Source organism: Macaca thibetana, chromosome 1 (genome assembly GCF_024542745.1).
Source record: "Macaca thibetana thibetana isolate TM-01 chromosome 1, ASM2454274v1, whole genome shotgun sequence".
NCBI lineage: Eukaryota > Metazoa > Chordata > Mammalia > Primates > Cercopithecidae > Macaca > Macaca thibetana.
The window spans coordinates 216258000-216285397 of NC_065578.1; the positions used below are offsets into that span (position 1 = coordinate 216258000).

At 39.4% G+C, this 27398-nt stretch overlaps 3 protein-coding genes across 9 annotated transcripts in view; 2 read left to right on the top strand and 1 right to left on the bottom strand.

Annotated features, from left to right (window-relative positions):
* The window catches only part of LOC126951220 (cytochrome c oxidase assembly protein COX20, mitochondrial), a 213754-nt gene extending 206102 nt beyond the window's left edge, over nt 1–7652 (top strand). For 3 of the 5 annotated variants that reach the window (XM_050785171.1, XM_050785160.1, XM_050785149.1), the window contains exons 3-5: nt 4587–4701; nt 4855–4918; nt 5679–7652. In XM_050785171.1, coding sequence (XP_050641128.1) covers nt 4587–4701; nt 4855–4918; nt 5679–5814 — 315 coding nt within the window. In that variant the 3' untranslated portion in view covers nt 5815–7652. Of the gene's footprint in view, nt 1–4586; nt 4704–4854; nt 4919–5678 lie in introns of those variants that run through there. The other 2 variants (XR_007724397.1, XM_050785187.1) reach the window with 2 other exon arrangements.
* Nucleotides 1–27398, top strand: part of EFCAB2 (EF-hand calcium binding domain 2) — a 483350-nt gene that overhangs the window by 215853 nt on the left and 240099 nt on the right. The window lies entirely within an intron of this gene.
* Nucleotides 3376–27185, bottom strand: HNRNPU (heterogeneous nuclear ribonucleoprotein U). Of its 3 annotated transcripts, XM_050785013.1 has the most exons (16): nt 26092–27185; nt 25097–25208; nt 24936–25009; nt 22795–22934; nt 21760–21859; nt 21212–21324; nt 20498–20761; nt 20082–20201; nt 19223–19351; nt 18952–19120; nt 18389–18643; nt 17912–18096; nt 17463–17534; nt 11341–16995; nt 9175–9277; nt 3376–7931 (listed from the first exon to the last, which is right to left on the bottom strand). In XM_050785013.1, exons 1-14 carry the CDS (start codon nt 26780–26782, stop codon nt 16942–16944), a joined length of 2478 nt encoding a protein of 825 aa, XP_050640970.1. In that variant the 5' UTR covers nt 26783–27185; the 3' UTR covers nt 3376–7931; nt 9175–9277; nt 11341–16941. The 3 variants fall into 3 exon arrangements, with proteins under 3 accessions (XP_050640970.1, XP_050640976.1, XP_050640962.1); XM_050785019.1 differs by having other exon boundaries at nt 9175–16995; nt 26149–27185; XM_050785005.1 differs by having other exon boundaries at nt 9175–16995.

The following is a 27398-nucleotide window of genomic DNA, read 5'->3' on the forward strand; positions in this document are numbered from 1 at the left end:
GCTCATGAAACAGTAGTACCTATCAGAGCCCATCAAAAAGCTAATTAATAGAAGCTATGACGAATTAACAGCCCAAGGTACTGTCAGAAAAGAAGCCTGTGGTATTTTTTTAAAAAGAATTTGTCAGTGATCATTACAGCACAACCCAGGGAGAAGGATTATTTTAAGAATTAGCAAACCTAAAGTAAAAATGGGAGTTACCAAGCTGGCATACCTTGACAGAACTAGCCCCTAAAATCTGTCCTCTGCCACATTCTTGTCCTTCAGGAAACTTTAAAATGTGAAATTTGGTACATGTAAATTCACATTCAGGTAAATTCTTAATTCACCCATTCAAAATATATTTACAGAGTGCCTACTGAGTATTAGGCACTACACTAGGTACTAGACTGATGGAGACAGGAAAAATCCCTTTAAGGAGCTGACATTCTACTCGGGGAATCAATAAGCAAGACTTCTGCCGAGCCAGTGATGCAGAGATCAGGAGAAAGGCGGCATGTGTTCGGTAACAACCGTCTCAGCTTGTTAGAGGAATGGCAAGGCCACGGTGCCTGGACTAGTGGCCAAGAGTGGGATATGAAAGAGCACGGGATCATGCAGGGCCTTTGGAGCAATGGTAAGGATTCTGAGCATAATCGAAGGCTACAGAGGATTTATTATAGTCATCTGGTACACATTTTTGTGAGTAGAATCAAGATCTGAAAAGGTACTGTTGATAGATGGTAATTTGATAGGACAGGTTGAGCTTCCCACTTCAAAAAAAACCCAAACATTTTCTTTTAGTGTCTTATCAGTTTCAGATTTAGGATGCTCAACCTGTATTAGCAATGAAGTTGGTGGGCAGTGGTTTGGCTCAGGATGTATTTAGAATGTAGATCCTTCCAGACTTGTTAATACATTGAATGTGGATTTGATGAAGGAATCAAGGATGACTCTTAGGTTTTGGGTCTGAAAATTGGTTGAGTAGTGAGTGTGCCATTAAGAGGCCGGTTTGGAGGTGAAAATGTATTTTGCAAATACTAGGTTCAAGGTGCTTTTTATACATAAAAGTGTCATTCAGCAGATGAATGAGGCTGAAGCTTGGGAGAAATTAGGGTTTGATTGAGAAATCTGGAGTCATGATATAATGGCATTTAATTGAAAGCCTTGAGAGACCTAGGAAGAGACTGGATTTCAAAGGAGGTAAGAGTGGCACTTCAACATCAGGAGGGAACAGCAGCAACAAAGATGTCAATGAAATGGAAAACCAGGAGACGTATTTGAAGCCAAGTAAAAGTAAAAAAGTTTCAAAAACAAATGATAATTTGTGCCACATATGCTGAGATGCAGACTAAGATAGACTGCAGTGGATGTCTTTTGGAGGTCTTGACTGGTGTCAAGTTCAGTGGATAGATGCCTCACTCAAGTGAGTTAAAGGGAGAATGGGAGGTTTTAAGTAGAAAAGCACACTTAAACTCAGAAAGTTTTGCCCCGAAAGGATGGTAATTTAGGAGGCTGATGAGGGGAGAGGGGTGTACAGAGGATTTTTGGTTTTTTTTGAGATGAAGTCTTGCTGTGTTGCCCAGACTGGAGTGCAGTGGTGCCATCTTGGCTCACTGCAACCTCCGCCCCCCCGGGCTCACGCGATTCTGCCTCAGCCTCCCGAATAGCTGGGACTGCAGGCATGTGCCACCATGCCTGGCTAATTTTTTGTACTTTAGTAGAGACAGGGTTTTGCCATGTTGGCCAGGCTGGTCTCAAACTTCTGGCCTCAGGTGATCTACCCACTTTGGTCTCCCAAGGTGCTGGGAGTACAAGCGTGAGTCACTGTGCCTGGTCAAGAGGGTTGATAGTAAATTATTGCAAGTAAAAAAACTAACAAATGAAAGGGGTAGCTACAGAGGCCAAGCCCGAGTACGCGAGAGGGAAATCAAGTGTCCAAGTGGGAAGACTAGTGTTAGACAGTCTTCCTTTGCAATTCATCCTTTGCAACCAGAGGAAAGACAAATACGGGCACTGAAGCAGATTTAGTGGTGGAACATCAACTGGCTCTAATTTGATCAGATCTGTTTCTATACTTTATTGACATTCTGGCTTGGAAATCTCTTGAGCTTTCCTTAGATCCATCAGGGTGAGCTGGTAAAGCTGCTTTTCTAAATTTAAGCTTTAAAAATGTCTAACATTTCCTTAATTTATTATTAAGGGTTCCTATTTGTTAGTGGCAAAGAGTTAAATCTTAAGTTTGCAGGCTACTTAAGGAATGGAAATGTTTAAGGCATGTATATTATGAACAGAATATTTCCATATATAAATACAATACTTCAAAGGGAGTTATGCCCGGGATCCTTTATTCATCTGCACTTCTGAGCATTTTACAGTTCAGTGTACTTGACTGTAAAGGTATACAGGCTCAAGTCGTTGCATATTCTTCCCATTTTGATAGAAATTGTAGGCATTTATGTACTGAATCGTATTACTTCTTAGACATGTGACAACTGGAAAGGTGCCCACGGAACCCTTCAGCCTTGGTTATTTCTTAATGATGTGGTTTGGCACAATGGAAATGTCATAGGCTTTGGGGTGAAACTGACTTCTACCTCCACTCCTGCCAACTCTTATTATTAGCCTTTTAAGTCCCCGAGACTGTTTCAGAGGTAATCTCACAGAGAGGCTGGAGAATTACAAAACATGTAGAGAGCCTGGCACTATTACCCACCCACCCCCACAACCAGCAGCTCTTAATTATGAGATCAGCCACTATTATTTTAGATCAGAGAGTTTTGTTGGGGATTGGGTTTGTTTCAGAAGGCACTATTTTAAATAGGATGTGTAGCTTCTATTTAGATATTTGCCTTTAAAGCCAGCTGAGCTATTTTCCTATTGTTTGCAAATTTACTTTTGTTAAAAATTAAAATTTCCTAAAGCAGTGTTTGCCCAGTCTGATAGTCAATCAGAAAAAACCACCTGGAGTTTTCTAAATAGATTCCAATGAATCTAAATCAGAATCTGAGAGTGGGACTAGAAAATACTTAGTGCTGCCCTGTGGTAGAAGCTGGTCTCGCACTCGCATCTTTGCACCTAAGACTAGAGATAAAACTGGTACTAACCCTCTGGCCCCAGCATCCCATCCTTGGGGAAATAGGCTAGTTAAGGGGTAGTCCTGGACTGGAGTGGTAAGTCCAGCATTCCCCATTTGCATAACACTACCCGCATGATCATATATCACCTGAGCTTTCATGCTGATAGGAGAAAAGTCTTTTTGCTAAATGAAATCCCCCAACCTCTTGGTAATGTGAAGAACTGTACTGCAAAGCTTTGAAACAATCCTGTGTTAGGCATGCAGTTGGGAGCAGGGGGCCAGACGGGGAGAGGGAAAAAATGGAATAGAATGATTCAAGAGTAAATAATTTTTGCTTTATTATGAACCAAATCACATTTTGTCTCTTTCAACAGATGCTTGAGCCAAAGAAGCAAACATAGGCAGAAATACAATTGAGAATATATATCTTCATGTTTCAACCTTTAATCTGACTTGCCTTTTACTGTCCTTTCCCCATTTCTTCTAACGTCTTTTGCCTTACAATATATTACCTTCTAGGTATCACCTCATCCTATAGAATCCTCTTCTAGTTTTAATGTCCTGCCCCAAATACTAACCCATTGAAGATAACTATGAAACCTTTAAATGGACAGAGTGGTTCCTTTTAAAAGCAGCCTTACTGAAAATCTGATACATACTGAATCAAGTTTTAGAAAACAATTACAATGACTTTTCTAAACTTTTGTGTTGACAGAAATGCCAGTTCAGCAGTGTGACTGTTCTTTCAAATGTCTGTCTTGCCGCCCTAGAGTGACAGACATCCCAGTTAAACATATTGGGAAAAAGAAATACATAAATCCAATGAAGACTGTAGAAAAAGAAGTCATTTTAGCACTTGAAGAAACTTCAGTCATCTAACCCAATCCGTTCATGTTATAGATTGAGACCATGGAGATAAAAGTAGCCTATAGAATACAAAAGTTAGCGGCAGATCTGAGAGAAAAATCCCGCTCTTTGGATCCGCGGGTTTTTCACCACACCTAGCTATCGTTACCATGTATTATGAACAAAGAATCAAATATAATCAAGTGCAGCCTCACTTCACAGGCAAGAAAAGAGACTAGAGTTTAATATATTGTCCATGTTTATCTTAACATGAAACATTTACAACCACAGTTGACGTTAACCTAGTTAATAAAATATGAAAGGTTTTTAAATGGCACTACATAAGCAAACATGACTCAAATTACTTCTTCCGTTTCTGCTTCCCAAATTATTGGAGTTATTGAAGCAAACTATGCTGCTTTCAATTTCAGTGATAGGCATAAAAGTTACCCTATTGCTTAAGGGTGTTCTGGTCCAATTTTTAAGGCTTTCAGATTGAAAGATTCAGACTGCACACCAAAGCTGGACAAAGACAATACAAGCTGATTTAGGTTTTCACATGGCACATATTCTAGTTTAAACCCTTAACTACAACAAAATAAATGGTGTTGTCATTTTTGCCAAACCACCCCAAAATGAAATACTTTCTTACTCAATCTAGGTTTTTTTTTTTTCATTCTAGGCCTTTAAGCTCCTAGGATTTTTAGATGTTGAAAATATTCCCTGTGCCCGGGATTCAATATTGTATGGTTCATTAGGATCTATTGTGGCTGGCTTTGGACATTTTTTGTTCACTAGTGAGTATCTGTGTTTATTTTATTTCTCTATGTACTAAAAAATGCATTTCTCTATGTGATGAAAGATTTTTTTTCTAGATGGAGTAATGTATATAACAGGCAATTATAACAGGCATTTATATTCTAATTGACTGTTACGCTTATTTTTGACAGGTAGAATTAAAAGATCATGTGATGTTGGAGTAGGAGGGTTTATCTTGGTGACTTTGGGATGCTGGTATGTTTGCTAAGTATTCATGATAGGTTATCTAATTCAAAAAGCACGTTTTCAGAGCAATCTCCCATTGTGAGATACTCACCCTCAATGAAGAATCTTGACTTTTAAGGACATTTTCATGGAAATCTGTCTTAAAATGCTTGAACGCATAAATGCGTATTAGATATTCCATTAAAAAGCAAGCTGTGGTTTTTACACTTCACTTAGGAAAGCTTCAACCATTTCCCTTACCCTAATACTTATTTCATCCCTGCTTATTCATATCTGAAAATGCTACTTTAAGAATGTGTTTATAACCACTGATCAGTGAAAATATGGATGAGCCTCAAATATTTGCCGGACCTAAGAGTACGATATGTACATACTATATGGTTCCATTTATACATGAATTTCTGCAGTGAACTATTTAAGGTGATAGAAATAATTATATGTAGACATAGCATTATTATCCTGTTAATGAGAGCAAATACTAGTTTCTTATAATAAACAATGCTATCAGAAGACTGAAAACTAATGGATTTTATCATTTACAAACTGTTATGTAGACATCCTTTTCTTTCCTAATAAAAAAGAATGTGTTGATAGTATTCTGACACCAATACTGCCCAAAAATAGCACTATAAATTAGAACATTCATATTTTTCAGTCTCAGGGTAGTCATCTGTAAGTATTTAAGTTCTGTGTGATTTATAGAGAATTTCATAAATTAATTTCTCTAGGACTTAATATTAACAATTTATTCATATTCTTTTCTTCCAAGGTTTCATTGTAGGTATAATTATGCAAAGCAAAGAATCCGGGAAAGAATTGCCAGAGAAGAAATTAAAAAGAAGATATTATATGAAGGTACCCACCTCGATCCTGAAAGAAAACACAACAGCAGCAGCAGCAATTGAACAATCTTGAGCACAGAAAAGTCAATGTGAACGAAGTTAATTAAGATCAACCACACAAAACATTTCATGTGCAATAAGCTCTCAATCAAATAAATAAAGTTTAAGTTGTAGTCATTTTTTTTCCCCCACTTGTATGGAATGAAAACTTGCCATTTTATTCTGGCCCCATGTCTACTGCCAGGATAGCATTCTTACATGTTACATATAGTGGACTTGTCATACTTAAAATGTGAAAGAATTATAAAACCTAGTGTTTAATGTACTTGGAAAGAGTTTCCTTGTAGTAGTAAGTATAGAGTTTAATGATAAGTAAACTTCCCTTAACAAAAACCTCAACCTTATTAGTATCCCATTAAAAAGCAGCAACTACTTACTGACTTCTTAAAAGATTTAAAACGAAGGGATTTTATCACTTTGCAAATTATTTTTTAAATGCATTCACCATTTGACAGTATTCTCTCATTTCTTAAAATGTGAGTCATCTTCCAAAAGAGTTGTTTTTAACTGCCCTAAACATTTTTGGGAAAGTATGCAGGGTTTAAATTTTTAAGTATAATTAGTTTTGAATTTAAATATGCACATGGAACTTGTTTGGCAGACTGATGCAATAGAAAAATAATTGCAGTATTACTATTAATGTAAACAATCCATTTGAAAGTCAATCAGCTGCTCCCATTAAAATATTATTTAAAATACAAGAATACCCACAGCATCTAACTAAATCCTCAGGATTTACTCTCTGGAGAAATTCTCCCTTTCTAGGAAAATGAAGTTATTCCTGGTTTTAATCTGTACAATTACTTTAAGAAAATCTATTAAATATAACAAAACACAAGCTAGATGCTTAAGAAATGCTTAAAGAAATACTGGGGGGAAGACACCAGCAGTCAACAAGATTGTGGCCATTTCTGGTCCTATTATTTTGATGTACCATGGAAGGCACAGAAATAGCAAAGAAAATATTATTTTGATCTACATCTTTTTCTAAAGAAAAATGGAGCTTGCTCCAGTTCAATTCACAAGAACATTTTCCCTCCCATGCCCACCTTTTCTTGTGGCTGTCGCTAGGAAGGTTATGATGCAGAGGCTGTGTGGTTTACCAAATGCCTTAACTTAGCAGTGAATGACACTGTCAAACACATGTTGAGGGAAAATTTTTACTGATTCACAAAAAGGAAGACAGTTTGCCCACTCTTAGTGGCACAAATCAAAGCTGCATGCAGTCTACATTATCCAAATTAGTTATAACCAAATAATTGTTAAAAAATTCTGCCGGGCGCGGTGGCTCACACCTGTAATCCCAGCACTTCGGGAGGCCGAGGCAGGCAGATCACCTGAGGTCAGGAGTTCAAGACCGGCCTGGCCAACATGGTGAAACCCTGTCTTGTCTAAAAATACAAAAATTAGCCAGGCATGGTGGTGCATGCCTGTGGTCCCAGGTACTCAGGAGGCTGAGGCAGGAGAATCACTTGAACCCGAGGTGGGGCGGGCGGAGGTTGCTGTGAGCCGAGATTGCGCCACTGCACTCTAGCCTAGGTGATAGAGACTCTCTCGAATTTAAAAAAAAAAAAAAAATCCATAGGATATTCAACCATGTTTTCAGAGGCAGCACTGCATGAATGTGGGAAAATATTGATGATCACTAATCAATAATCTGGTAACTGTGGACAGGCCACTTATACTTAGTTATCCCTTGGTATCCACAGGCCCAAGTCCCTTGAAATAAAATGCCCTCATATTTGCATATAATCTACATACATTTTCCCATATACTTTAAGTCATCTCTAATTACTTACAATGCCTAATATAAAATAAATGCCCTGTAAATATAGTTATTATTTTCCTGTTTTGTTGTTGTTTCATTGTTATTTTTTGTCTTTACCTCCAGTATTTTCAACCCACGGTTGGTTGAATCCAAGGATGCAGAACTGGAGGACATGGAGGGCTGACGTGTAACATACGTAACATGTAAAACAGGTCCCTTCCAGCACTAGCACACTGCAATTACATCTTACCCTGAGTAAGAGAGAAGCGCTCTCTTGGCTGGTAAAATTTCCAATGTCTTCACCAATAACAAGGTTAGCTCATTTTCACAGAAGTTTGCATAAACTGGAAACCTGGATAAAAACAAATTTGTAACATACTTGGTTGGATTTTTTTTTTAAATGCTTCATGTATTTACATGATAACTTTTATTCTTGTGCTATTAAGATTTTACAAGTGTATTAATAAATTACTAAAGTCTGTAACACCCACCCTCAATAAGGAGAAACCAGTAGACACTTCCAGTCTCTCCTACCAATGTCTACCCTACCATCCAACTTCACGTCCAAACTGTAGTTTTTTGCTAAACCTTCAATGCACTGTGACCCTTTTTTTTCTCTTGAGATGGAGTTTCATTCCCGTTGCCCAGGCTGGAGTGCAGTGGCATGATCTTGGCTCACTGCAACCTCCACCTCCCGGGTTCAAGCAATTCTCCTGCCTCAGCCTCCCACGTAGCTGGGATTACAGGTGCATCTGGGATTACAGCCACCACATCTGGCTAATTTTTGCATTTTTAGTAGAGACAGGGTTTCACCATGTTGGCCAGGCTGGTCTTGAACTGACCTCAGGTGATCCGCCTGCCTCAGCCTCCCAAAGTGCTGGGATTACAGGCGTGAGCCACCGCCCCTGGCACATTATGGCCTTTATACCCTATCCACGCTGCCACTTTTTCGTTTCACTTGGAATGGCTTTTTTACTTCCTCTCTGTAACTTTCCATTCTTTTGCTCACTAGCTTCTGGGAACTACAATCACCTTTTAAGTTCTCACTATTTTGTGTCTTATAATCGTTGGTGCTTTCCTTGGTCACCAGCAGTGTCAGGTACCATCACGTACAGCCTAAGTTTCTCACTGGCAAAAACCTTGGCCATTTTTATCTTTACATTCTCATCCAAGTATCTGGCACAAAATAGTCAATAAATACTAGACAAAATAGTCCAGGTTCCTGGCCGGGCGCGGTGGTTCACACCTGTAATCCCAGCACTTTGGGAGGCCAAGGCGGGCAGATCACATGGTTAGAAGTTCGAGACCAGCCTGGCCAACCATGGTGAAACCCCGTCTGTACTAAAAAACGAAATATAAAAATTAGCCTGGCATGGTGGTGTGCAACTGTAATCCCAGCTACTCGGGAGGCTGAAGCAGGAGAATTGCTTGCACCTGAGGGGCGGAGGTTGCAGTGAGCTGAGATCGTGTCACTGCACTCCAGCCTTAGGTGACAGAGCCAGACTCGGTCTCAAAAAAAATAAAAATAGCCCAGGTTCCCCTTCTCTCATCCAGACTTTCACACGTCACAATTTCAAACTGTAAGAGTAACCTACCTTCCATGAGCACCTGGAACCTCCAGTGTACAGCTTCTTTCATTGTTCCATTAATTCCGAAATGTCACACTAGGTGATATAGCAGTAGGTACCAGCTAAATAGCTGATTAAAATAGAATTATGGTTATTAGTAGTCTTACAAACTTCTTGTGGCTTATCTATCATACCTACTTTTAAAAAATCTTTTAAGTGCTTTATGCACTTTCCCCTTCCCTCGCCCCTCCCTCTGGTTTTCCTTGACTGCTTGTGCTTTTCCATCTCAGTAAAAGGACCTCGGGGAATTTAAAATTAACTAGCTCTTCTCTGGACTTGTGATTTATATTGACTGAGTTTGGCAACAAGAAAATGTGACTATCCCTAGGTACCATCATTTGATTTGCAAGCATCTCTTTAGTCTACGTACCTCTACTCCATCGCTGGTTTCCCTTTGCTTCGATTATATAATGCGAGGAGGTCTATATAATAAATTCAGGATTCCTGTTTATGCACTTTTCAGCAAAGAGCTAGGGATCAAATAGGGTTTCAATCCTTCTATTCCTAGATAAAAATCTGTGATGGGGATCAAGACACCCCTTTAAAAGTCATGTTAAGATATACACTATTCTTTGGGTAAGCAGAAGATCTTAACAAGGAAAGTAGAAAAATTAAAATGATTGCTGTAATTCTGATTTTTAGTGGTCCTCTAGAATAAAATAATTTTTGGAAGTAGTTATCTTAAAATACTCCAGTCGTCATCAACCCAGGTCAATATACCAATATCCTCTACCACCCAAAATACTGGTATTTTACACAACTTATTTTGTACATTAAGTTCCATTTTAAAATGTTTTAAAATGTTTTCTTAAAAAGGAAGCTGTTAGAACAAAAAAATTATGAAGGTAGTTTTTTCAAAGTATTAAAGTTCATAATGTGAGCACTACAAATGTTTTACAAATATTTTTCAGTGCTTTCAACCATTGCATTTGCCCTATGCTTCCATGTTCTAGAATAAGGACATTTAAGTATTTTTATGTTGATAATAAGCAAATACTAATTCTGAGAGAGGTTTCTATTGTTCACTTTAAAAGGTAGGTCAATGTAATGGGTGGTATCTGTTCTTAATTCTTCTAAGAATTAAATCCTGTATGTTATCAGTCACCTATTATATGGCACACCCTCAGGGGATATCAAAGTAATCATTCTTTGCATATACTGGCTTCTTAAGGTTTAAGTTTCCATAAAAATGTTTCTTCACCGATACCCTGAAGTCATGTGAAATAAAACATATGCCTTACCATCTAAATTCAAAGCTTATTTTTGAAATGAATGTTTCCCTTTTCTGTAGTTTTATGATTTTTCTCAAATGAACAGAAATGGCTATGAAACTGTAAGTTGCCTACTCTTCAGAAACCATTAAATTGCTTTATTTGTGAGTAGACCCATATTTCATTAAGCAAACTCTGATAGCTACATCTGGAATCAGAATAGAGCCCAAGCCCTCTTAGTTCACCTAAAGACATTCTGGAGTGTATAGTGGGGAAAATAAATTCCTCTAAAGTCTTTTTCAGGGAAATGGAAAATTACATGTCCTGGACTGATACAACCAAAGCTCACACAAGCCCTCCCATTCCTTCAGTCTTGAATTTACTTCCTAGTTGATTTTATGTACTTCAATATATGAACTAATCACTTCATTATCCAAAAGGATGTCAAGCTATTTTCCAAATTTTCATAAGCTAGTAAAAATAAGTATTTGTGAATTTAATAGAAATGAAAAAGATTTTGGGCAACCAAGGACAGAAAGGTCTCCTATGCACTGTTTGACATTAGAACGTTGTAAGGAAGTACTTACACTCTACCAAGTAGGGTGGAGATCAAAACAAATGTATTGCCAAAAGTTTAATAGATGACATCAGAAAAATGATCTAACTTTGAAAGTACTCAGGTCTATTTGCACATACACCTGTAAACCTAAGCAAGAGGACTGCCAATTGCTAAGAACACACAGAATACACACTTCACCTCAGATATGCAAGAGAAAACACCTTTTTTCTGTTGTAGAGACTCTGTCCATCTGGTTACCAATTACTCTCTTCCCCCATCTTTTAAAAATAGAGCCCTATTTAAAGTGATTCTGGAAGCCTAACGTAACTATGAAATGTACAAGCAGCAATTAATTTGGAATACCTATTGGAATCACTGGAACATTTAGTTGGACCCTTTAACTCTTCCACACAGCACATTCACATGGACAGACTAAGGAAAAGGAGATGAAATGTAAATCAGCACATTTGTTTGCTTTACTTTTCAAGAAAAAAAAAAAGTTACGTTGGAATCTTTTATTCTTGTACTTGACCATGATTCTCCCAATCTTTAACTACATACAACTGAGATACAGGATACAAGTTGCCTCAAAAAATTCCTTTTGTTAGTTGACATTTAAATAAGCCAATAACTCTTTAGGTACTAATGTTATCTCACCTCCATATATGCTTTAACTGTTGCAGCATTAATGTCACACTTACAAACTGGTGTCCATACCAGCCCCATCTATTCTTGGTGTTTTAAATTTTTTTAAATGTCTCGGCTGACACCAATTTGTGGCAATGCTTTAAGTGTTTGCAACATGTATTTTACTAGACATCACTCATTTGACTTCCCGTAAGGTTCAGAATGGAATTGTTAACTAGTAGGAAGAACATCCACAATGGTGCAGCACTTCTGTCAGATGCTGACTCTCCAGCCTGTAATATCTGCATTATTTTTCAATAATATAGACAGACTGGACATGCTCATGAGTAACTATGTCATTGGCACAGTATGGTGACCATAACGGTGCAAAAAAACCCTGAATCTCTATAGAAGACATTTCTCTAGAGACTAACCTACACTGACATTTACTTCACACTTCCAACTACAGTATATAGCTTTTTATGCCCAGGATTCAGCTGTAAAAGCAAAGCACCTGCTCAAGACACAAGTATACGCTGAATCCTGGCATGAAAAAGAAAGTATTCCTTATCAATAATTAGGTAACTACAAACTGACAACATGGTTATGATCCCTGTCCTAATAACTTGCCTAACCAAGTAGTGATTACTGATGTCCTGGCCCATCTTCAACATGTTTGCCTAACACTAGGCTTACAATCAACACATTCTACTACATAGGTGTTATATTTTCTGAGTAATTCTAGGTTAACATTATGAATATAACCCATCTGCCTATTTCCAATCTACTATCCCTTAAAACTATTATTAAAGATTCCTGGGGCAACTAACGAAAATTATTTCAATCATTTATATTTTTAGTCAATTGGTTAGGATGCGAAAGCATAGTCCTACTCAATAATGTAAGCGTATCATCAATTTCCCACCTAACCTCCTCCCTGAGACTGTGCTATTTCTGCATGACTTGAGATTGACATGTGTGACGCCAAATAAACTAGCACACATATTAAACTAAACATAATGAAAACTAAGTATTAAGATGAATTGTTTCTGTTCAATTTCAAAAACATAGACTCTAGGTGACCCCTGGTTTTTCACCTACTCCAAAGGGATACATACTACATTAGTAGTATAGCTCACTTCCAAATTCTCAAGGGCTTATTCTAATTAAGTTTCATAACAAAGGTTAATAAGACAAAGGTCACTCCAACATGAGTTAGCTGGACAAAGTACTTTTAATGCTTATTTTACAAATATGTACCTGTAGTGCTAATCCTAGGCAAAGAAAACAGGATGATTCAAGAGCAGCCTATGTAACTACCAACTCAAGCACTAATACTAGCTAGACCACCTTCATGCTTTAAAATTTAAAGTTACGGAGTAGCTGTGGCCCTCCCCCACCAAAAAAAAAAGCTTTAAATAATAAAGGCACTGCAGCGTTAACTAAATTTTAGGGTAAATTTAGGCAATTAACAATTCGAAGAGACTTGTGGTTTATATAATTAGTAATTCAAATGACTGTTTTAGAGATCTCAGGTAGTTGACCAATTCTTGCTCAAAGCACGGTTTATGCTGGGTATGAGTCCCAATGCATAGGAATTGCAACGTATTGTCAACGTATGTATGTTGGCTTTTATTAACTATTACTAAAATGTTAAAACTTAAACCCAATTATTCACCAAACTGAACCCCTCAACCTCAGAGCTCCAGAATTAGGAATGAATGACAAAGTTTAGACTCCAATCATTTTAAGAATGTTAGGTGGGAAGAAATGGCTTCAGATGCAGCATTCTGTTCATCTTTCCAAGGGAACATCTCAAATGAGTATTCTCAAGCAGGATGAGAAGTAGATAAAATTCTCTGCTACAAGTTCCATCCACTTTTTTTTTTTTTTTTTTTTTTAAGAGACCAGGTCTCACTATGTTGCCCAAGATGGTCTCAAACTCCTGAGTTCAAGTGATCCTCCCGCCTTGGCCTCCCAAAGTGCTAGGACTGCAGGCGTGAGCCACCACACCCAGCCAAGTTCCATCCACTTTTGAAAACAAGACATTTTATATTTATGTATAGGAAGAGAATTATGGAAACACTTTGTAAAACATCCATTTATTATATCCAATGCTAGACACTACCACTTGGGCTCTAAAAGATATGTTTATGCCTCTCTCACTGTTTATGCTAGTTTTTTAAAAACCAAATATACAAGGTCTACAATTATTTATATCCAAGATGTCTACACCACTGCCTAAAAAGCTATTAAAATATTTTTATTTGTGCAATGGAACCCATTATTTACATGGTCCTAGAATAAAAAGTCAATTTATATTGTGAATAAATTTATCAAAAAACATGTCATTCAATTCCCACAAATGAGACATTTTAAATACAGAATACACTCTATTCATGAATATAAAATCCCCAGGTGAAAGTCCCTTAAAATACTATTATGGTTGTTTCCTAGAATAATTTCATAAGTTTTTCAAAGAAAATTCCTTTAAACTTTAATACCTTGTTGCTAGTGCTCAGAACATCTAGGTTCAATATTTTTATAGACAGGATCTGTCCTAGGCAAATGAGGGCTTGTTATAAATTTAAGAGTTTCCTCTTGTCATTTCAGTGTCAAATTGATTTGACTCAATTTCATGATTTCATCTTGCTCAAGGCCATAAACTGGTCAAAGCCAGAGCCCTTCAAAGGATGTGTGAGTATATGAGGGAAAACTTTCCATATAATTTTATTTACATCATTTCTCACAGCAGTCTAAGTTTTAGTTTTCTTTTCTCAAATTCTCTGCTGTTTTTGTATTACTGCAGCTGACCAATCCAAAGCCAGTTTTCACTCAGCATGTTATTCTATTTTCAAATATAACCTCTTAGTGAAAGCACCCCTCAAATCAACAGCAATCTCACAGTGAGTTTCCTTTGGGTAGTTAGGATTTGTCCAGAACTACATCCTTTTCAGTTGTTCAGATTTTTGCTTGCCATTAGGGAGGCATGGGAAGGATGAGCAATAAATCAGGTTTCTCATTCATATCTTATTTCTTAACTTACCTAATTTTCTCCCTGTTGCTTGCTATTTGGTACACTCCCTTCTCTGAATCCCTTAAACACTTTAAGGTTACTTCTTCCATACAAGTGTAGACAATTCTATTAATTCCAGTCTTGACTAAAAATTTTAACATTTTTCTGGGTACCATTTTTAACTACACTCTCCCCAAATTCTCTGGGCTAAACAGGAATGATAGTCTACCTAGTGTTACTTGACCATTACTTTCCCATTGCAATTATAAAATGAATTCCTTAATAAGCAATTTTAAACTACAGGGTATAGCCAAGACTTTTTAAAGGCACAAAGGACAACTTTAGGACACAACGCTGATTAGAATCAAAACCTGAAACTGTTCCTCTAGGTAAGCCTATGCAATCGTAATAAGGTATACTGAAGAGTAGCTCAGGCCAGTGGTTCTTAGCATTACTTGCTAAAAAAGGTAAAAATCCATGACACTATCTTCAACTGTTAAATATCCTATGTTAACTAAGGATTAGCCTTTGTTCCAAAAATGTCTCAACTGAACCTACACCATCACTTAAAACTCCAGCTTACAGCAAGAAAATTCCTTAGAAGTATGAATTCATATTTAAGATCTGATTTTAAAGGGCTAAAACAAAATTCTAAGCAATCAGAAATATAGCAAACCTAAACTTACCAAAAGCAACCTAAAAACACCAAGGAAACACTAGACTGAAGTCAAATTTTAGTTCTACAGTTTGACTCCTGATTCCTCACTTCATATGGGTGAGGGGAAGATTAAAAGTGTTCTGTGCAAACCCAATATAATTACAATTAGGGGATCTAATGTTATTACAGAGCTACAGTCAAGTTAGCAGTGTTGTGTAGTAGTGACATCAATGACTGGCTTGCATGATGGCTTCTAAAAGCATCTGTTCCCAGAGTTTCATGTATCATATATATGTATATAAAATAATCAGTTGAGGACAGCATTAGCATTCTGTAAAGATGATAAACTCAGTGTTAACTTCTCCCAGCCAGTACCTTTTCCCCTCATTAAATATGTTAAAAGTTGTCTGGTGGGGAGGGGAAGGGAAGAATTCAACTTTACTTCATAATTATATATCAATTGTCAGTATACATTTAAGTTTTTAAAACCTAAATGTTCTATGCAGAGTAAATAAGCTGTCCAGAAAGCACACACTTAAAATTTCTCCTCTTGGGAGTTAAAGGGATTTTGAACCTTGATGGCGAGAATCCCAAAACAAGAGTAAAATGAATTCTTTTTATTGCAAACAAACGTCTAAATTAATTTCTCCACCCACTTTCTTTAGAAAGGAAAAGAAATCAGCAGGCTAAGGAGATACCCATTCAAGAACTGACATGATTAAAAATTAAGATATAAATGGGTGACTCACAATTTCATTAGCTTACAAAGATGGTGGAGTTAACTACTACAAGCACACTAGTTATACAGTATTTTGTGGGAGAAGGGCATACAGACATGGCTAACTTCATATAGATCCCATTAGACAACTGGATTTACAACAAGTTTTTTTAATAAGAAATGGGCAAAGCCAGCTTTCTTTTCAGAATCAAAATGCAGAACAAATGGAAAAATTATGGTATTTAACCTTCACAAGTTTGAGCCTCCACAAATAATGCAACCAAGGTTTACATTTTTAACAGCCCTTCTACATACACACTCCATCTTCTCTATCTTAGTTCCAAGTTTTGGTTTTCAATCCCAATTATACCAATTCCATCGTTATTTAAGAAAAATCCTTCCCAGTTATTGTCAGAAACTACAATTTAGCTTACCCCCTCCACTACCCAGCAAACTACAGAGAGGATGGAGTGTAATATGAGCAGTACAGAGTCTTAATGCAATTCATGAGGACCACTTAGTCCTTACATGAATCTGGTTGCTAACATTTCTATTATATTGTGACAATGACTCCCGACTGTTATTCTCTGTGAGAAATGGGGGGAGTAAATTCTTAATAAAAGACACCAGGTACAAAGCAACATTTTACTTCTGTTGTGATAAAAAAAAAAAGTCACATTTTACAGATAAAATGTAGAACCCTGAAATACTGACACATTCTCTTATCGTGCACAATGCTGAGGTTCTCTTACGATTCACTTTTAAACTGCAATTAAAAATGTACAAAAAAGAAAAGAAAAAAAATCAACCCACAAAGCTTCTAAAAAAGGAACCCGCAGGCACTTCCTCTTGTGGAATGTTTAAAAAGTTAGCCTACTAAAGAAAACAGTCGACTTCTTGTGAAGGTTTTGGAGAAATATGTATCAGTTCGTTTTATTTGGGTATTCAATAATATCCTTGGTGATAATGCTGACTCCATGGCTTCTGACCCCAGAATTGCTGTAAGAGAAAATTTTGTTTTTAAAGAAAAAACATCAATAAGCCACTCAAACTGTTTTTAGGAAATGACAATGAATCTAATTCAGAGTAATTTGCTGGAAACAAATTTATACTTGTCATACCTCTGATTTCTACCAGATTTAGTTTTAATATCCCATAATTATCAATACACATTACAAAATGAAACACATCATGAATTTGTTAGTTTACACAATTAAAGCTAACAGTAAAAAGAACTGTATATATTAAATAATATTACTTCATTAAAAAAATTTAACTTATAGCAATTTTCAACCTATTTTGCCTTCAAAAGGTAGATTATGGCTACTACTGCAACACGATTCACACTTTACCCTATTAACACTTATAAACACTTCAATCCCTGGACAGGATCTTTTTCAAGACTGATAAATCTTAGGAACTCAAAATACAATTAATGTACATAAACCACGTAAGAAATTACTTACACCCTGCTGCCACTGGTTGTAGCCCTGAGATTGATTTTTGTAGCCACGATTGTTTCCTCGTCCTCTGAAGTTCTACAAAAAGGAAATAGATCTAAGAGCTCTGGGCCCAATCGCTTGTTAGGTTTGTGGGGGTGGGAGAGAGGAGCAGAAATGGACAGGTTGCTAGCCCCTAATCTTAGGGGGCAATATACAAATTCTGGATACCCTCTGCTGGTTTCTTAGTTTTTATTTTTTATTCATTATGAGAAACGCATCTGACTTGTTAATTAGTATACCTGAAAAAACTCAAAAGCAAGTAGACTCATTTCACCATTACTAGTTCAATTTTCCTTATGTCAATGCCTATCATGTTCCTTATGGACTACTAAGACACCCCAACATAAAGCTCACAACTTTCCAGATTAAGCTATACAGATATCATCATGCTTCCAGGGATCTTTAATCATTACCTGGTTGTAGTTCCCTCTGTTGGGCATTCCACCTCTGTTGTAGTTCCCTCTGTTTGAATAACTACCACGGCCAGGAAAAACAGGGGCACGAGGGTATGGATAGCCGATTCCACCACTTCCACCGCCGCCACCACCTCTCTGTGGCATGTTGCCCCTCCTATTATATCCGCCACGATTCCCAGGGGCTAAAAAACAAGGGATGTTTTAGTTTCATTGCATTGTACCCTACTTATACAGAAGACTCAGGATTCCTCTAGATTGTTCCTTTTTCTCCAAAAATAATTGTTTAAAGACAAAAGTAATGTTTAATTCTAACCATTAACAACATAACCTAGGTGTATTTACTGTCAAATTACATGAATACTAGTTACTGTGACGGCATACCATTAATGAGGAAGAAACCAGCTATATCCAAACTGTAAAATTATCATTTGTTTCGATCCTGAACTAAATACAGAACACTCAAAATTAACTTGCCTCCTCCTCTGAAATTTCCACCACGCATATTGAATCCTCCACGTCCTCTATGGCCACCACCTCTGTTAAACTGGTTCTTGCCACTCTTATTTTTATTGCTTTTCTTTGAGCCAGTGTTCTGTTTCTTTTCTGGTGGAAGAGCCTTTTTGCTTTCTTCCTTATATTGCTCCAAAAGTTTTTGGGCTTCTTCCTTCTGAAGTTCAACATAGGTTATTTCATCAAAGCACTCAGCTACCTCTGGGAGGGTAAAGTTTCCTGCAGGAAACAAAGTCGTATTATTAACTTAGAAACCCACCACAAATCCCCACAATCCTAAAGCTAACAAATTATTAAGGTTTAGTAACGTATTTTCCTAAAAATAAACAGAAATAGACCAAACATATATGCATATTTAACAAGTGCAATTGTAATTCCTGAAGCAGTATTGCTGGAAAAAATGTTAACTTTTCAGAGGAGTAAGTCCTAATAGATATAACAAAGTTACACAAGCAGAATATGCATGAAAAAAAAAAAAAAAAAAAAAGATTTAACACACTTAACAGAATTAAATTAAAATTCCATGCCTTTCATTTTGAGGACCGCATGTTCTGGTAGGTCTTTCCCCTCTACTTCTGCTTTCTTCTGTGTTCTTTGCTTATAGTCTTCATCTTTTGGGCACACTACAACAGCTTTTCGCTGGAAGCCTGCGAACAGGCACATTTTTCTCCTCTGGGCAGCAGCAGACACATTTGTCTTTAAAAAAAGAAATTTATGTTTACAACCCTAAATGTTAATTCTACACCAATCTATCTAAATTATCAGTTAATATTTTTCATCTTCAAAGCTACAGCATACCTGATCCAGAATAAAATTTCGCTTCTTTCGGGCAGCAATCTCAATAAATTTCCCAAGACACTGTGGGGCTCTCTGCAACAGTGTGTTCAGTTTTCCAGTATCTGCCATTTGCTTCTTAAAACCTGCCACCTATATTCAAAAGTTAAAATTTCCCCTTGAACTTGTGAATTTTAATAAGTTATGCTTTTTAAAATTCAACTCTCATCTATATGTAAAGCAGGCAACATACATTACCTTTGTCCATTATTGTTACAAAAACAGGGTCACTTAAACTATGTAACAAGACCCTACACCCTACACTTAATTCTTTTTAGCTTCTAGAAACACTAGCAGCTCCTGTGCTCAAAAACACAGAAGCCTAGCCACCGGAAGGCAGTTTACCCTCACAGAGCTTACTTAAAGAACCAACTTAATCTTGCCTTTCCTCCCACCTTCTTAAGATATTAACAAAATGGATACTGACAAAGGCAAAAGGTTTACCTAGAATACCTCCTAGTCTATCATTTTTCTTTTTTTTTTTTTCTGAGACAGAGTCTTGCTCTGTCGCCCAGATTGGAGTACAATGGCACGATCTCGACTCACTGCAACCTCTGCCTCCCAGGTTCAAGTAATTCTCCCTGCCTCAGTCTCCCGAGCAGCTGGGATTACAGGTGCCCACTACCACGCTTGGCTAATTTTTGTATTTTCAGTAGAAATGGGCCTTTGCCATGTTGGCCAGGTGGGTCTCAAACTCCTGACCTCAGGTGATACATACACCTCAGTCTCCCAAAATGCTGAGATTACAGGCGTGAACCACCATGCCCAGGCTTCTCCTCGTCTATTTTAAACACTGAGATCAGGCCCTGAACATTTTACTTACCATCATTTTATCCATAATAGTATTTGTGCCAAGAATGTTGTATTTCCCTGGATTTTCCGCTGCATGCTTAGTAACCCAGGTAGTTTTTCCAGCTCCTGGCAAGCCAATCATCATCACAACCTAGTGAAAATAATGAAATGTCATTAGACACCACCTAATAATTCTTTAAATATTGTTCTATTAAGGCCAATTTAAATATCTAAGTCTTCATAGCCCTTATACTAAGGGACAAAAATTTGTGTTTATGGAAAGAGTAACAGTCAACATAAGGGGAAAACAATAGTTACTTAAGAGAAATATGTACAGCACAAAGTAAACAGACTAATCATCTACCTCTTCTAAATGTCATTTTGTGCCAGTCAAACAATATTCAAATGCCAGTTAAAAAAAAAAAAAAAAAAAAAAAAATCACTTACTTCACAATCTTTCTTCTCTTCAGGCCCCTTTGGTCCTCTAACTCGATCCTCTAAGGGGACATTCTGGATAAAAGTATACTCTTCAGGTATTGGAAAATATGGCTTTTCCTTCTGACCAAAATTAAATTCAACTGCACAGTTGTGGCAGAGAACATGTGGGAAGAGTGGCCGTCCAGCAAGAACTTCCTTACTGATTTTGAAAGCAATGCCAAGATCTTGTCCATTCTTAGCATAGGAGAGTTCTACTTCATCACTTTCAAAGTTCTGTTAAACAGCAAAAAATTCAAGTTATCTGCTTCCTATAAACTTTCTAAAAAACTAATAATTAAAATTAGGAGCAAAGCTTATCCTGTGGGAGCTACAGGTTAAACAACTATTAAGTGGCCTCTAAGGGCTACACAGTTAAGAAATCTGATGGTTACAAACAATGAAGCACCTATCTCCAGAACCAGAAACAATAGTGACCTAGAAGTTAGACTAAATTTTCTAGGTCAATTTCATCTTCATTGTTTTCAGTCAAAATGAAATTAGTGAGTTCCTCAAAAATGTCCTGTATTTTCCCAATTCAACTGCTGAATGAGTATTTATACTAACCCAGGGACTGGTGTATTTATGTTGCTCCTATTGAAGATTGACCTTAATAAAGCTTCTTAAAAGTTCCTAGATATAGCTACTAATTTGCCATTTATACATAGAAAGTTAGCTTTAACTTACAGCAAAACATGTAATCACATCATTTTCATCAAACTTTTCTCCATAATCTTCAGTCTCACAGTTGCATGTTTTTATTCCTTTTAGAGAATACCCGTAAGAAAATTCTTCTTCACCTAAGAAAGTAATTAACCTTCGTGAAGTAGATTTTTAAAATAGTCCAAAGACTCATCTATTTCACTACTTAAAATGTAGGCTACAAGAGAAATGAGCATATAACCTAATCACCTGTCACTGACACTATTACTTTTCTACCTCTGTACTAGAATTGATGAAAGTTAGGAGAGATATATATATATGCAGAGACCAAATTAGTTGACAATTTGCATATCATGGGTAAGATTTTATTTCAACCATAAACTTCTAATAAAGGAACAAAAACTAAAATGTAGCCTGTGCCTACTATGTGCTAATATTACTTGTCTGAAGTATTAACAGAATAGATAAAAACAGACAAAAGGCTTAGAATGCCTTCTAGTCTGGTTAAAAAATAAGGATATCAGACCCTCCTAAACATTCATGAGCCCACATCAGTCAAAAAGAATCTTTACCAAGTAACATTCCACTTGTAGTTAGTGACCAGCCAATACGAACTTCATGTATGTCAATATCTTTTGTATATAAATGCCTTACTGGGATCTTCTCTGTAACCTGAAAGTCGAATCATTAAATAATTAAAATCATAAACCAAGGAGGTAACCCCTTAACTCTGGCTTATTTCATAGGGTCATGAGCTAATCTTCCTCGAGCTATAAATACAAAGAGATGGCACACTCTAGCCCATCCCTAATATTTGTAAGAACTTTAAACTGATGTGCTTATAACTTGAAATGTTAAATACTTATTTGACCCATATTTAAAAGAATAGTTAATATTTTTACAGTTCATGTTGTCAGTCTTCAACTTAAAGCCAATTAAAGGATACATTTAATGTTTTTCTCGCCAACAAAACCTGTAATCTAACCAAATTTTATTTTTCACTCTTTGGTGGCCCTTTCAAATGCTTGATAAAAATGAAGTACCCTAAATAAAAAGTTGCCTAGCTCTGCATGTCAAGTTCTAACATAACTTAACTGTCACAACAAAATGAAGGTTCCAAGTTCCTCTTTTAATTTACAGGAAGCTTCAAAAAATAAGTACCTCTGATAACTTAGCAGTATGAAGCACCTGTAATTTCAGTATTCTGGGAGGCCCAGGCAGGCAGATCACTTGAGCTTACGAGTTCAAGACCAGCCTGGGCAACATGGTGAGACCCTGTCACTATTTTAAAAAGAAAAAAAGAAAAGAAAAAAAAAGGCTGGGCGTGGTGGCTCAAGCCTGTAATCCCAGCACTTTGGGAGGCCGAGGTGGGTGGATCACCTGAGGTCAGGAGCCCCGTTCTCTATTAAAAATACAAAAATTAGCCAGGTGTGGTGGCACGTGCCTATAGTCCCAGCTACTTGTGAGGCTGAGGCAAGAAGAATCACTTGAACCCAGGACGAGGAGGTTGCAGTTGAGCCTGGGTCACACCACACCAATCCAGCCTAGGGGACAGAGTGAGACTCTGTCTCCAAAAACAAACAAAACCATCATAAAATTGCATTTACCTTCATCTCAAAACACACTTTGCCTTTTGACACACCATAAGATGCTCTTCCTCCAGCCCAAAGAAAAGCAAAACTTTCCATTGTAAGGGAAGAAGCACTGAGACGATCTCTTGATATTTTAAAATGTAGATCACAATTATCTGTAATTATATCAAATACTGTGTTACTTTTGACATCCAATGTAAACATATATGCTATGTAGAGAAAACTTGGTTATTTAATTTTTGCATGTACTTAACGCTGCACAACTTTTCTCCACATCATTCTGTTGTTCCAATTTTCAGTTTAAAGCCCCACTCCCACCAAGTCACTCCTTTTAAATTATGTACTGAAAAGTAAACTGCCTCTGAAACTAATACCAAGGTTTAACATGTATATTTTAAGTATTTAAAATAATCAAGACAATGTGACATTAATACATACCTGCTCTGCTCTTTACCTTGATTTAGAGGCAAGCAGTAGAGGATAGCAGGAAATCAAAGTGAAGCATGCCAGAACCAGGTAGATTTACCAGTGCCACATTAAAACTGAAGGGAGGCCACGACCAAATTATTTTGAAACAGGAGTATGAGCTGCTGTTGATCCTGCACCAGGGCTCTAGCTCCTAAATTCTTCTTCTAAAACTTGTGAAGAAGACAGCCTAAATCTATGAAGTACAAACCTGGCCGTCTAATGCTGTTAATAGTGCAGCATTTTAGGTCCTCTTTACCCAGGACTGCCTGTTCAACAATTAGGGATTAACTGCTTCCCGGATTATCCAAATCCAAAGTGTCTTTAACCTAGCTACCTATGGGTCACTGGCTCATTAACATGCACCTTCTCAGACTTCTCACTTCAACAGCTAAAGTCAAGCTGGAATTCGATTTTTTTTTTACTGATCAGAGAAAAATAAATCTACAGTTTGGAATTTTTCTTAAATTAGAATTACTGTAATCAGCAGAATTTAATTCAACAGATTGTTTGAATTCAACATTGTGTTTATATTGACATATGCCTATCTGATTTGCTAAAAAATCTAACAATTACATTACCTGCATGAGTCACCACTTCACTACCTTGCCAATTCCTAGCAACTTTTTATTTACACAACCCAGAATTTCACATAAAACTTTCAAATCAACTAACTCCTTTTTCACCTGCAGTTTTTTACTTTAAAAAGGCTCAGATGACTATCTCAACCTTCTGTAAAGGACATTCCAGTAAGAAAGAGTTTTACATTTACACTCTTACAAATCTGAATAAAACCAAATTGTACAAGAAAACATGAGAAGCTAAGCTTCAATGCCCTCCATCTAACAGAGCAGGCTGACACCACAGCTGATACTTTCAAACAGGTATTTCTATTCTTTGGTCTATTTATCACACCCAGAGTTGTGAATTCTGGTCACTAAACCAACTACTTTTTTTTATAACAACAACAAAAAAAATGCAACTCTGACAGTCAAAGCCCACTTAGAGGTTTGCAATACTTTCTCATACTCAATTGCAACCCAACTGGGTGAAGTAGCAGTATTTACAGTGCTGCACTGCCATTGATACCATTCGCTGCTGAAGAAAGCTAGTGGCCCAGTGATAGCCCACTGCTGCTGCCTCAGGTCTTTGGAAGAAATCAACTTATGTTTAAAGCAGCAGCTACTGAACTGGAATTGAGAACAAAAGAGCAGTTATTGAAAAAGTAATATTACAATCTTTTAGAATAGGGAATATACTTGTGTGCTAATGGGAGAAATCATTAGTAAATATTTAACTAGCCCAAATAGCTCACTTAATATAATTCCACAAAAAAATGAATTACTTTATTGTAGAAGCCTGTAAGGCTAAATTATAGGTAGTGTTACAAGTTTCCGTTAGCTAGTCAGAAACTGGCATTAATTTTACATTTCCTAAGAACGAGAACTTTCAAGTCATAAAAATATGAAACTCCTAAAGCCTGTAAAATAATCCATTTGATACAACTGATGCCGTGCTAAATATTAAACTACTAGGTTCTGAATATAAACCATTATCTCTTCCTGCTTTTAAAAAAAACTAACCCAACTTTTGCTGCACTTAAGCATTAAGTTTTCTAACATTTTGGAAGCAAAAAAAAAAAAAAAAACCATCACCGCATTTCATAATTGGGGAGAAACAGCTTCACTTACAAGTATCAAGACAAACCACTGTGTCATCGAAGTGTTCATCTTCTTCTTCAACAGGTGGCTGAGGAGATTTGGCTCTGAAAGACAGAATTGTCTCCTGATACAGCTTTCCGATCAACGAACGAATAAGGGATGACAAGTAAAACTAGGTGAGCATCCTATACCTGCTATACTTGTTCTCTTCAATGTACTCAAAATATCCACGGCCATGATCTTCTCGTGGTCTTTTAACACCCCTCTTTTTATCTCCGCCTTTCTGTTCTGTTTTGCCGTCCCCTAAAACACACAAGACCCCCATAAGAGGCCAAGCCGCTAAACAACAACAAAAAAGCGCTTTTCCGTTCCGAGAAGCAAAGCAGCTCGACTTTATCCTGCTTTTTAACTGAGGTTTTAACCGAGGACTCAAATGTGAATTCGAAGAACAATCAGCTACGAATTGGATTAGCGCTAGTGACGCAGTCTAAAGACGTTACGAATTTTGCCAGTCTCCTCGATGATTCGAGAAACCCAAAGAAAAACTGCGCGGCCCAGGCCCGAAGCCCACGTGTATCGCGACCAGGGCGCAGGAGGGGGAGGGGCCGAGCCCGGCGCGGCGGCGCTCCCCTCCCCCGCGGGCCCGCGCTCCCCGCGGCCGCATTGTACTGATCTTCCGCCCCCCGCCCCGCCCGGCTCCTCCCGCAGGAAGTGACGTCACGCCGAGCCCCTGCGCTCCTTGCACAATACAGCGGCGAGGAGCCGCCAAAGCGCGCCCGCCCCGGGACCTGGGGCCTCTCCCCTCCCCCCGAGACATGTGCCCGCACCGCGCGCACGCAGCGCGACGGCGCCACCGCGGGCCGACCGGGCTCCCTCCCGCCGCCCGCCCGCGGCTCCTCCCCCTCCAGCGGCAGCTGCAGCTCCCCCCGGCTCTCGAGCCACATAATGGAGGCGCTGCCACCGCCGTCACACACACACACACACACGAACACACGCACACACGCCCCGAGCCCGAGGCCTCTCGGCTAATCTGGGATTCCCCGCGCCCCCTCCCCCACCCGCCACCCTCCCCGCGGCCCCCGCCCGCCCGGGGCTCCCTCCCCCTGCGGGGCTCCGGCAGGCCTGGGGCACGGTCCCCACCCCGCGCGGGCCTCCCGCCGCGCGCAACGTACAACGCAGCACTCACCCGCCGCCGGAGCCCCGGGGCGACCGCCGCCTCCGCCGCCTTCCGCCTTCTTCTTACCTCCCGCCTGCTGCTGGCCCTGCCTCGCCCCGGGCGGCGCCACCGTCACCGCGAACAGCGAGGTGGGGCCGCTGCTCTTCCCCGCGGCCTCCTTGGCGGCCCCGCGCTGCTGTTGGGTCTGTTGCTGCTGCGTCGCCGGCGGTTGAGGCTGCTGCTCCCCGTGCCCGTTCTCGTCGCCCGCGCCTTCCTCTTCGTCCCCGAGCTCATCTTCCCCTTCCTGGAAACCCTGATCGTCGCCGTTCTCGTCTTCCGAGGCGGCCTCCTCCTCCTCCATCGGGCCCGAGTCGGCCGCCCCCGCGGCCCCGTTCTCCTCTCCTAGCTCCATCTGGTCGCCGTCCAGGGCGGAGATTCCTTCCTCCTCCTCTTCCTCTTCCTCCTCCTCTTCATCGCCGCCGACCGCGGCCTCCTGCTCGAGGCCTGCTCCCGAGCGCCCGGCGGAATCCCCGCCCAGGTCTAGGCTGCCGTTCCCGGGCTCCATGGCGGGGCGGCCCCCGGCCTCCTCGTCGTCCAGCGCGGCCTGGAGTCGCTCCATGAGCTCGGCCTTGAGACCCTTGTCAGAAAGGCGTCGCTTCTTGAGCTCCTCTTTCAGCTCCGACACCTTCAGCTTTTTTACATTAACAGGCGAGGAACTCATGGTGAGGGCCCCGATTCACCGCTAGGCGCTGCCTCAAACTCGGCTCCGCTCACTCGGCCACTGGTGGCGGCTGCTGCGGCTGCTCCTCGGCCCGGGCGGCGGCTGCGGCTGCGGCTGGAGATGGGGTCGTGCTGCAGAGCGGATCCGCCTGGTGTCGAACGGCGCCAATTCCTTTCACCGAGTTCGCGAGGGAGACGCGGAGACTCGCCTGGCGCGAGCGAGCACGCAACGTCCTCTCGCAGGGGCGGCGCCGCGCACGTAATATAGGCGCCCCGCCCCCTGCGCTGACGGGAGCGCTGCGCAGGAGGAAAGCCGGAGCGCGCCCGCGCTCGGCCCCGCCCATTACCGTACTTACCTCCCCGCCCCCACGCCGAACCCGGGCGGAGAGCGCGGCGCAGGCCGCGCAGTGCGCTTCCAATTGGGACTGAGCAAATGGAGGAAAAGGAAACCGCCTTTCAGTTAAACCGACTCACTGCACAATCTATTGGCCTCTCTGGGTCTTTGGTGGCTATACTCGTTTGGCTTTTCGCCTTCCCAGCCTGGAGGCTGCTTTGTCCAAATGCTTTCTTCAGTCCTCAACCTGGCATTTCAACCCGAATCCGCCTTTTCTTCCATC

Coding starts and splice junctions, on each gene's coding strand:
- HNRNPU (XM_050785013.1), bottom strand. CDS start 26,782: ATGAGTTCCTCGCCTGTTAATGTAAAAAAGCTGAAGGTGTCGGAGCTG. Junction 21,860..22,794: donor AAGTGTGTTTTGAGATGAAG/GTAAATGCAATT, acceptor TTCGACTTTCAG/GTTACAGAGAAGATCCCAGT. Junction 20,202..20,497: donor AAGAGAAGAAAGATTGTGAA/GTAAGTGATTTT, acceptor TATTTTCACTAG/GTTGTGATGATGATTGGCTT.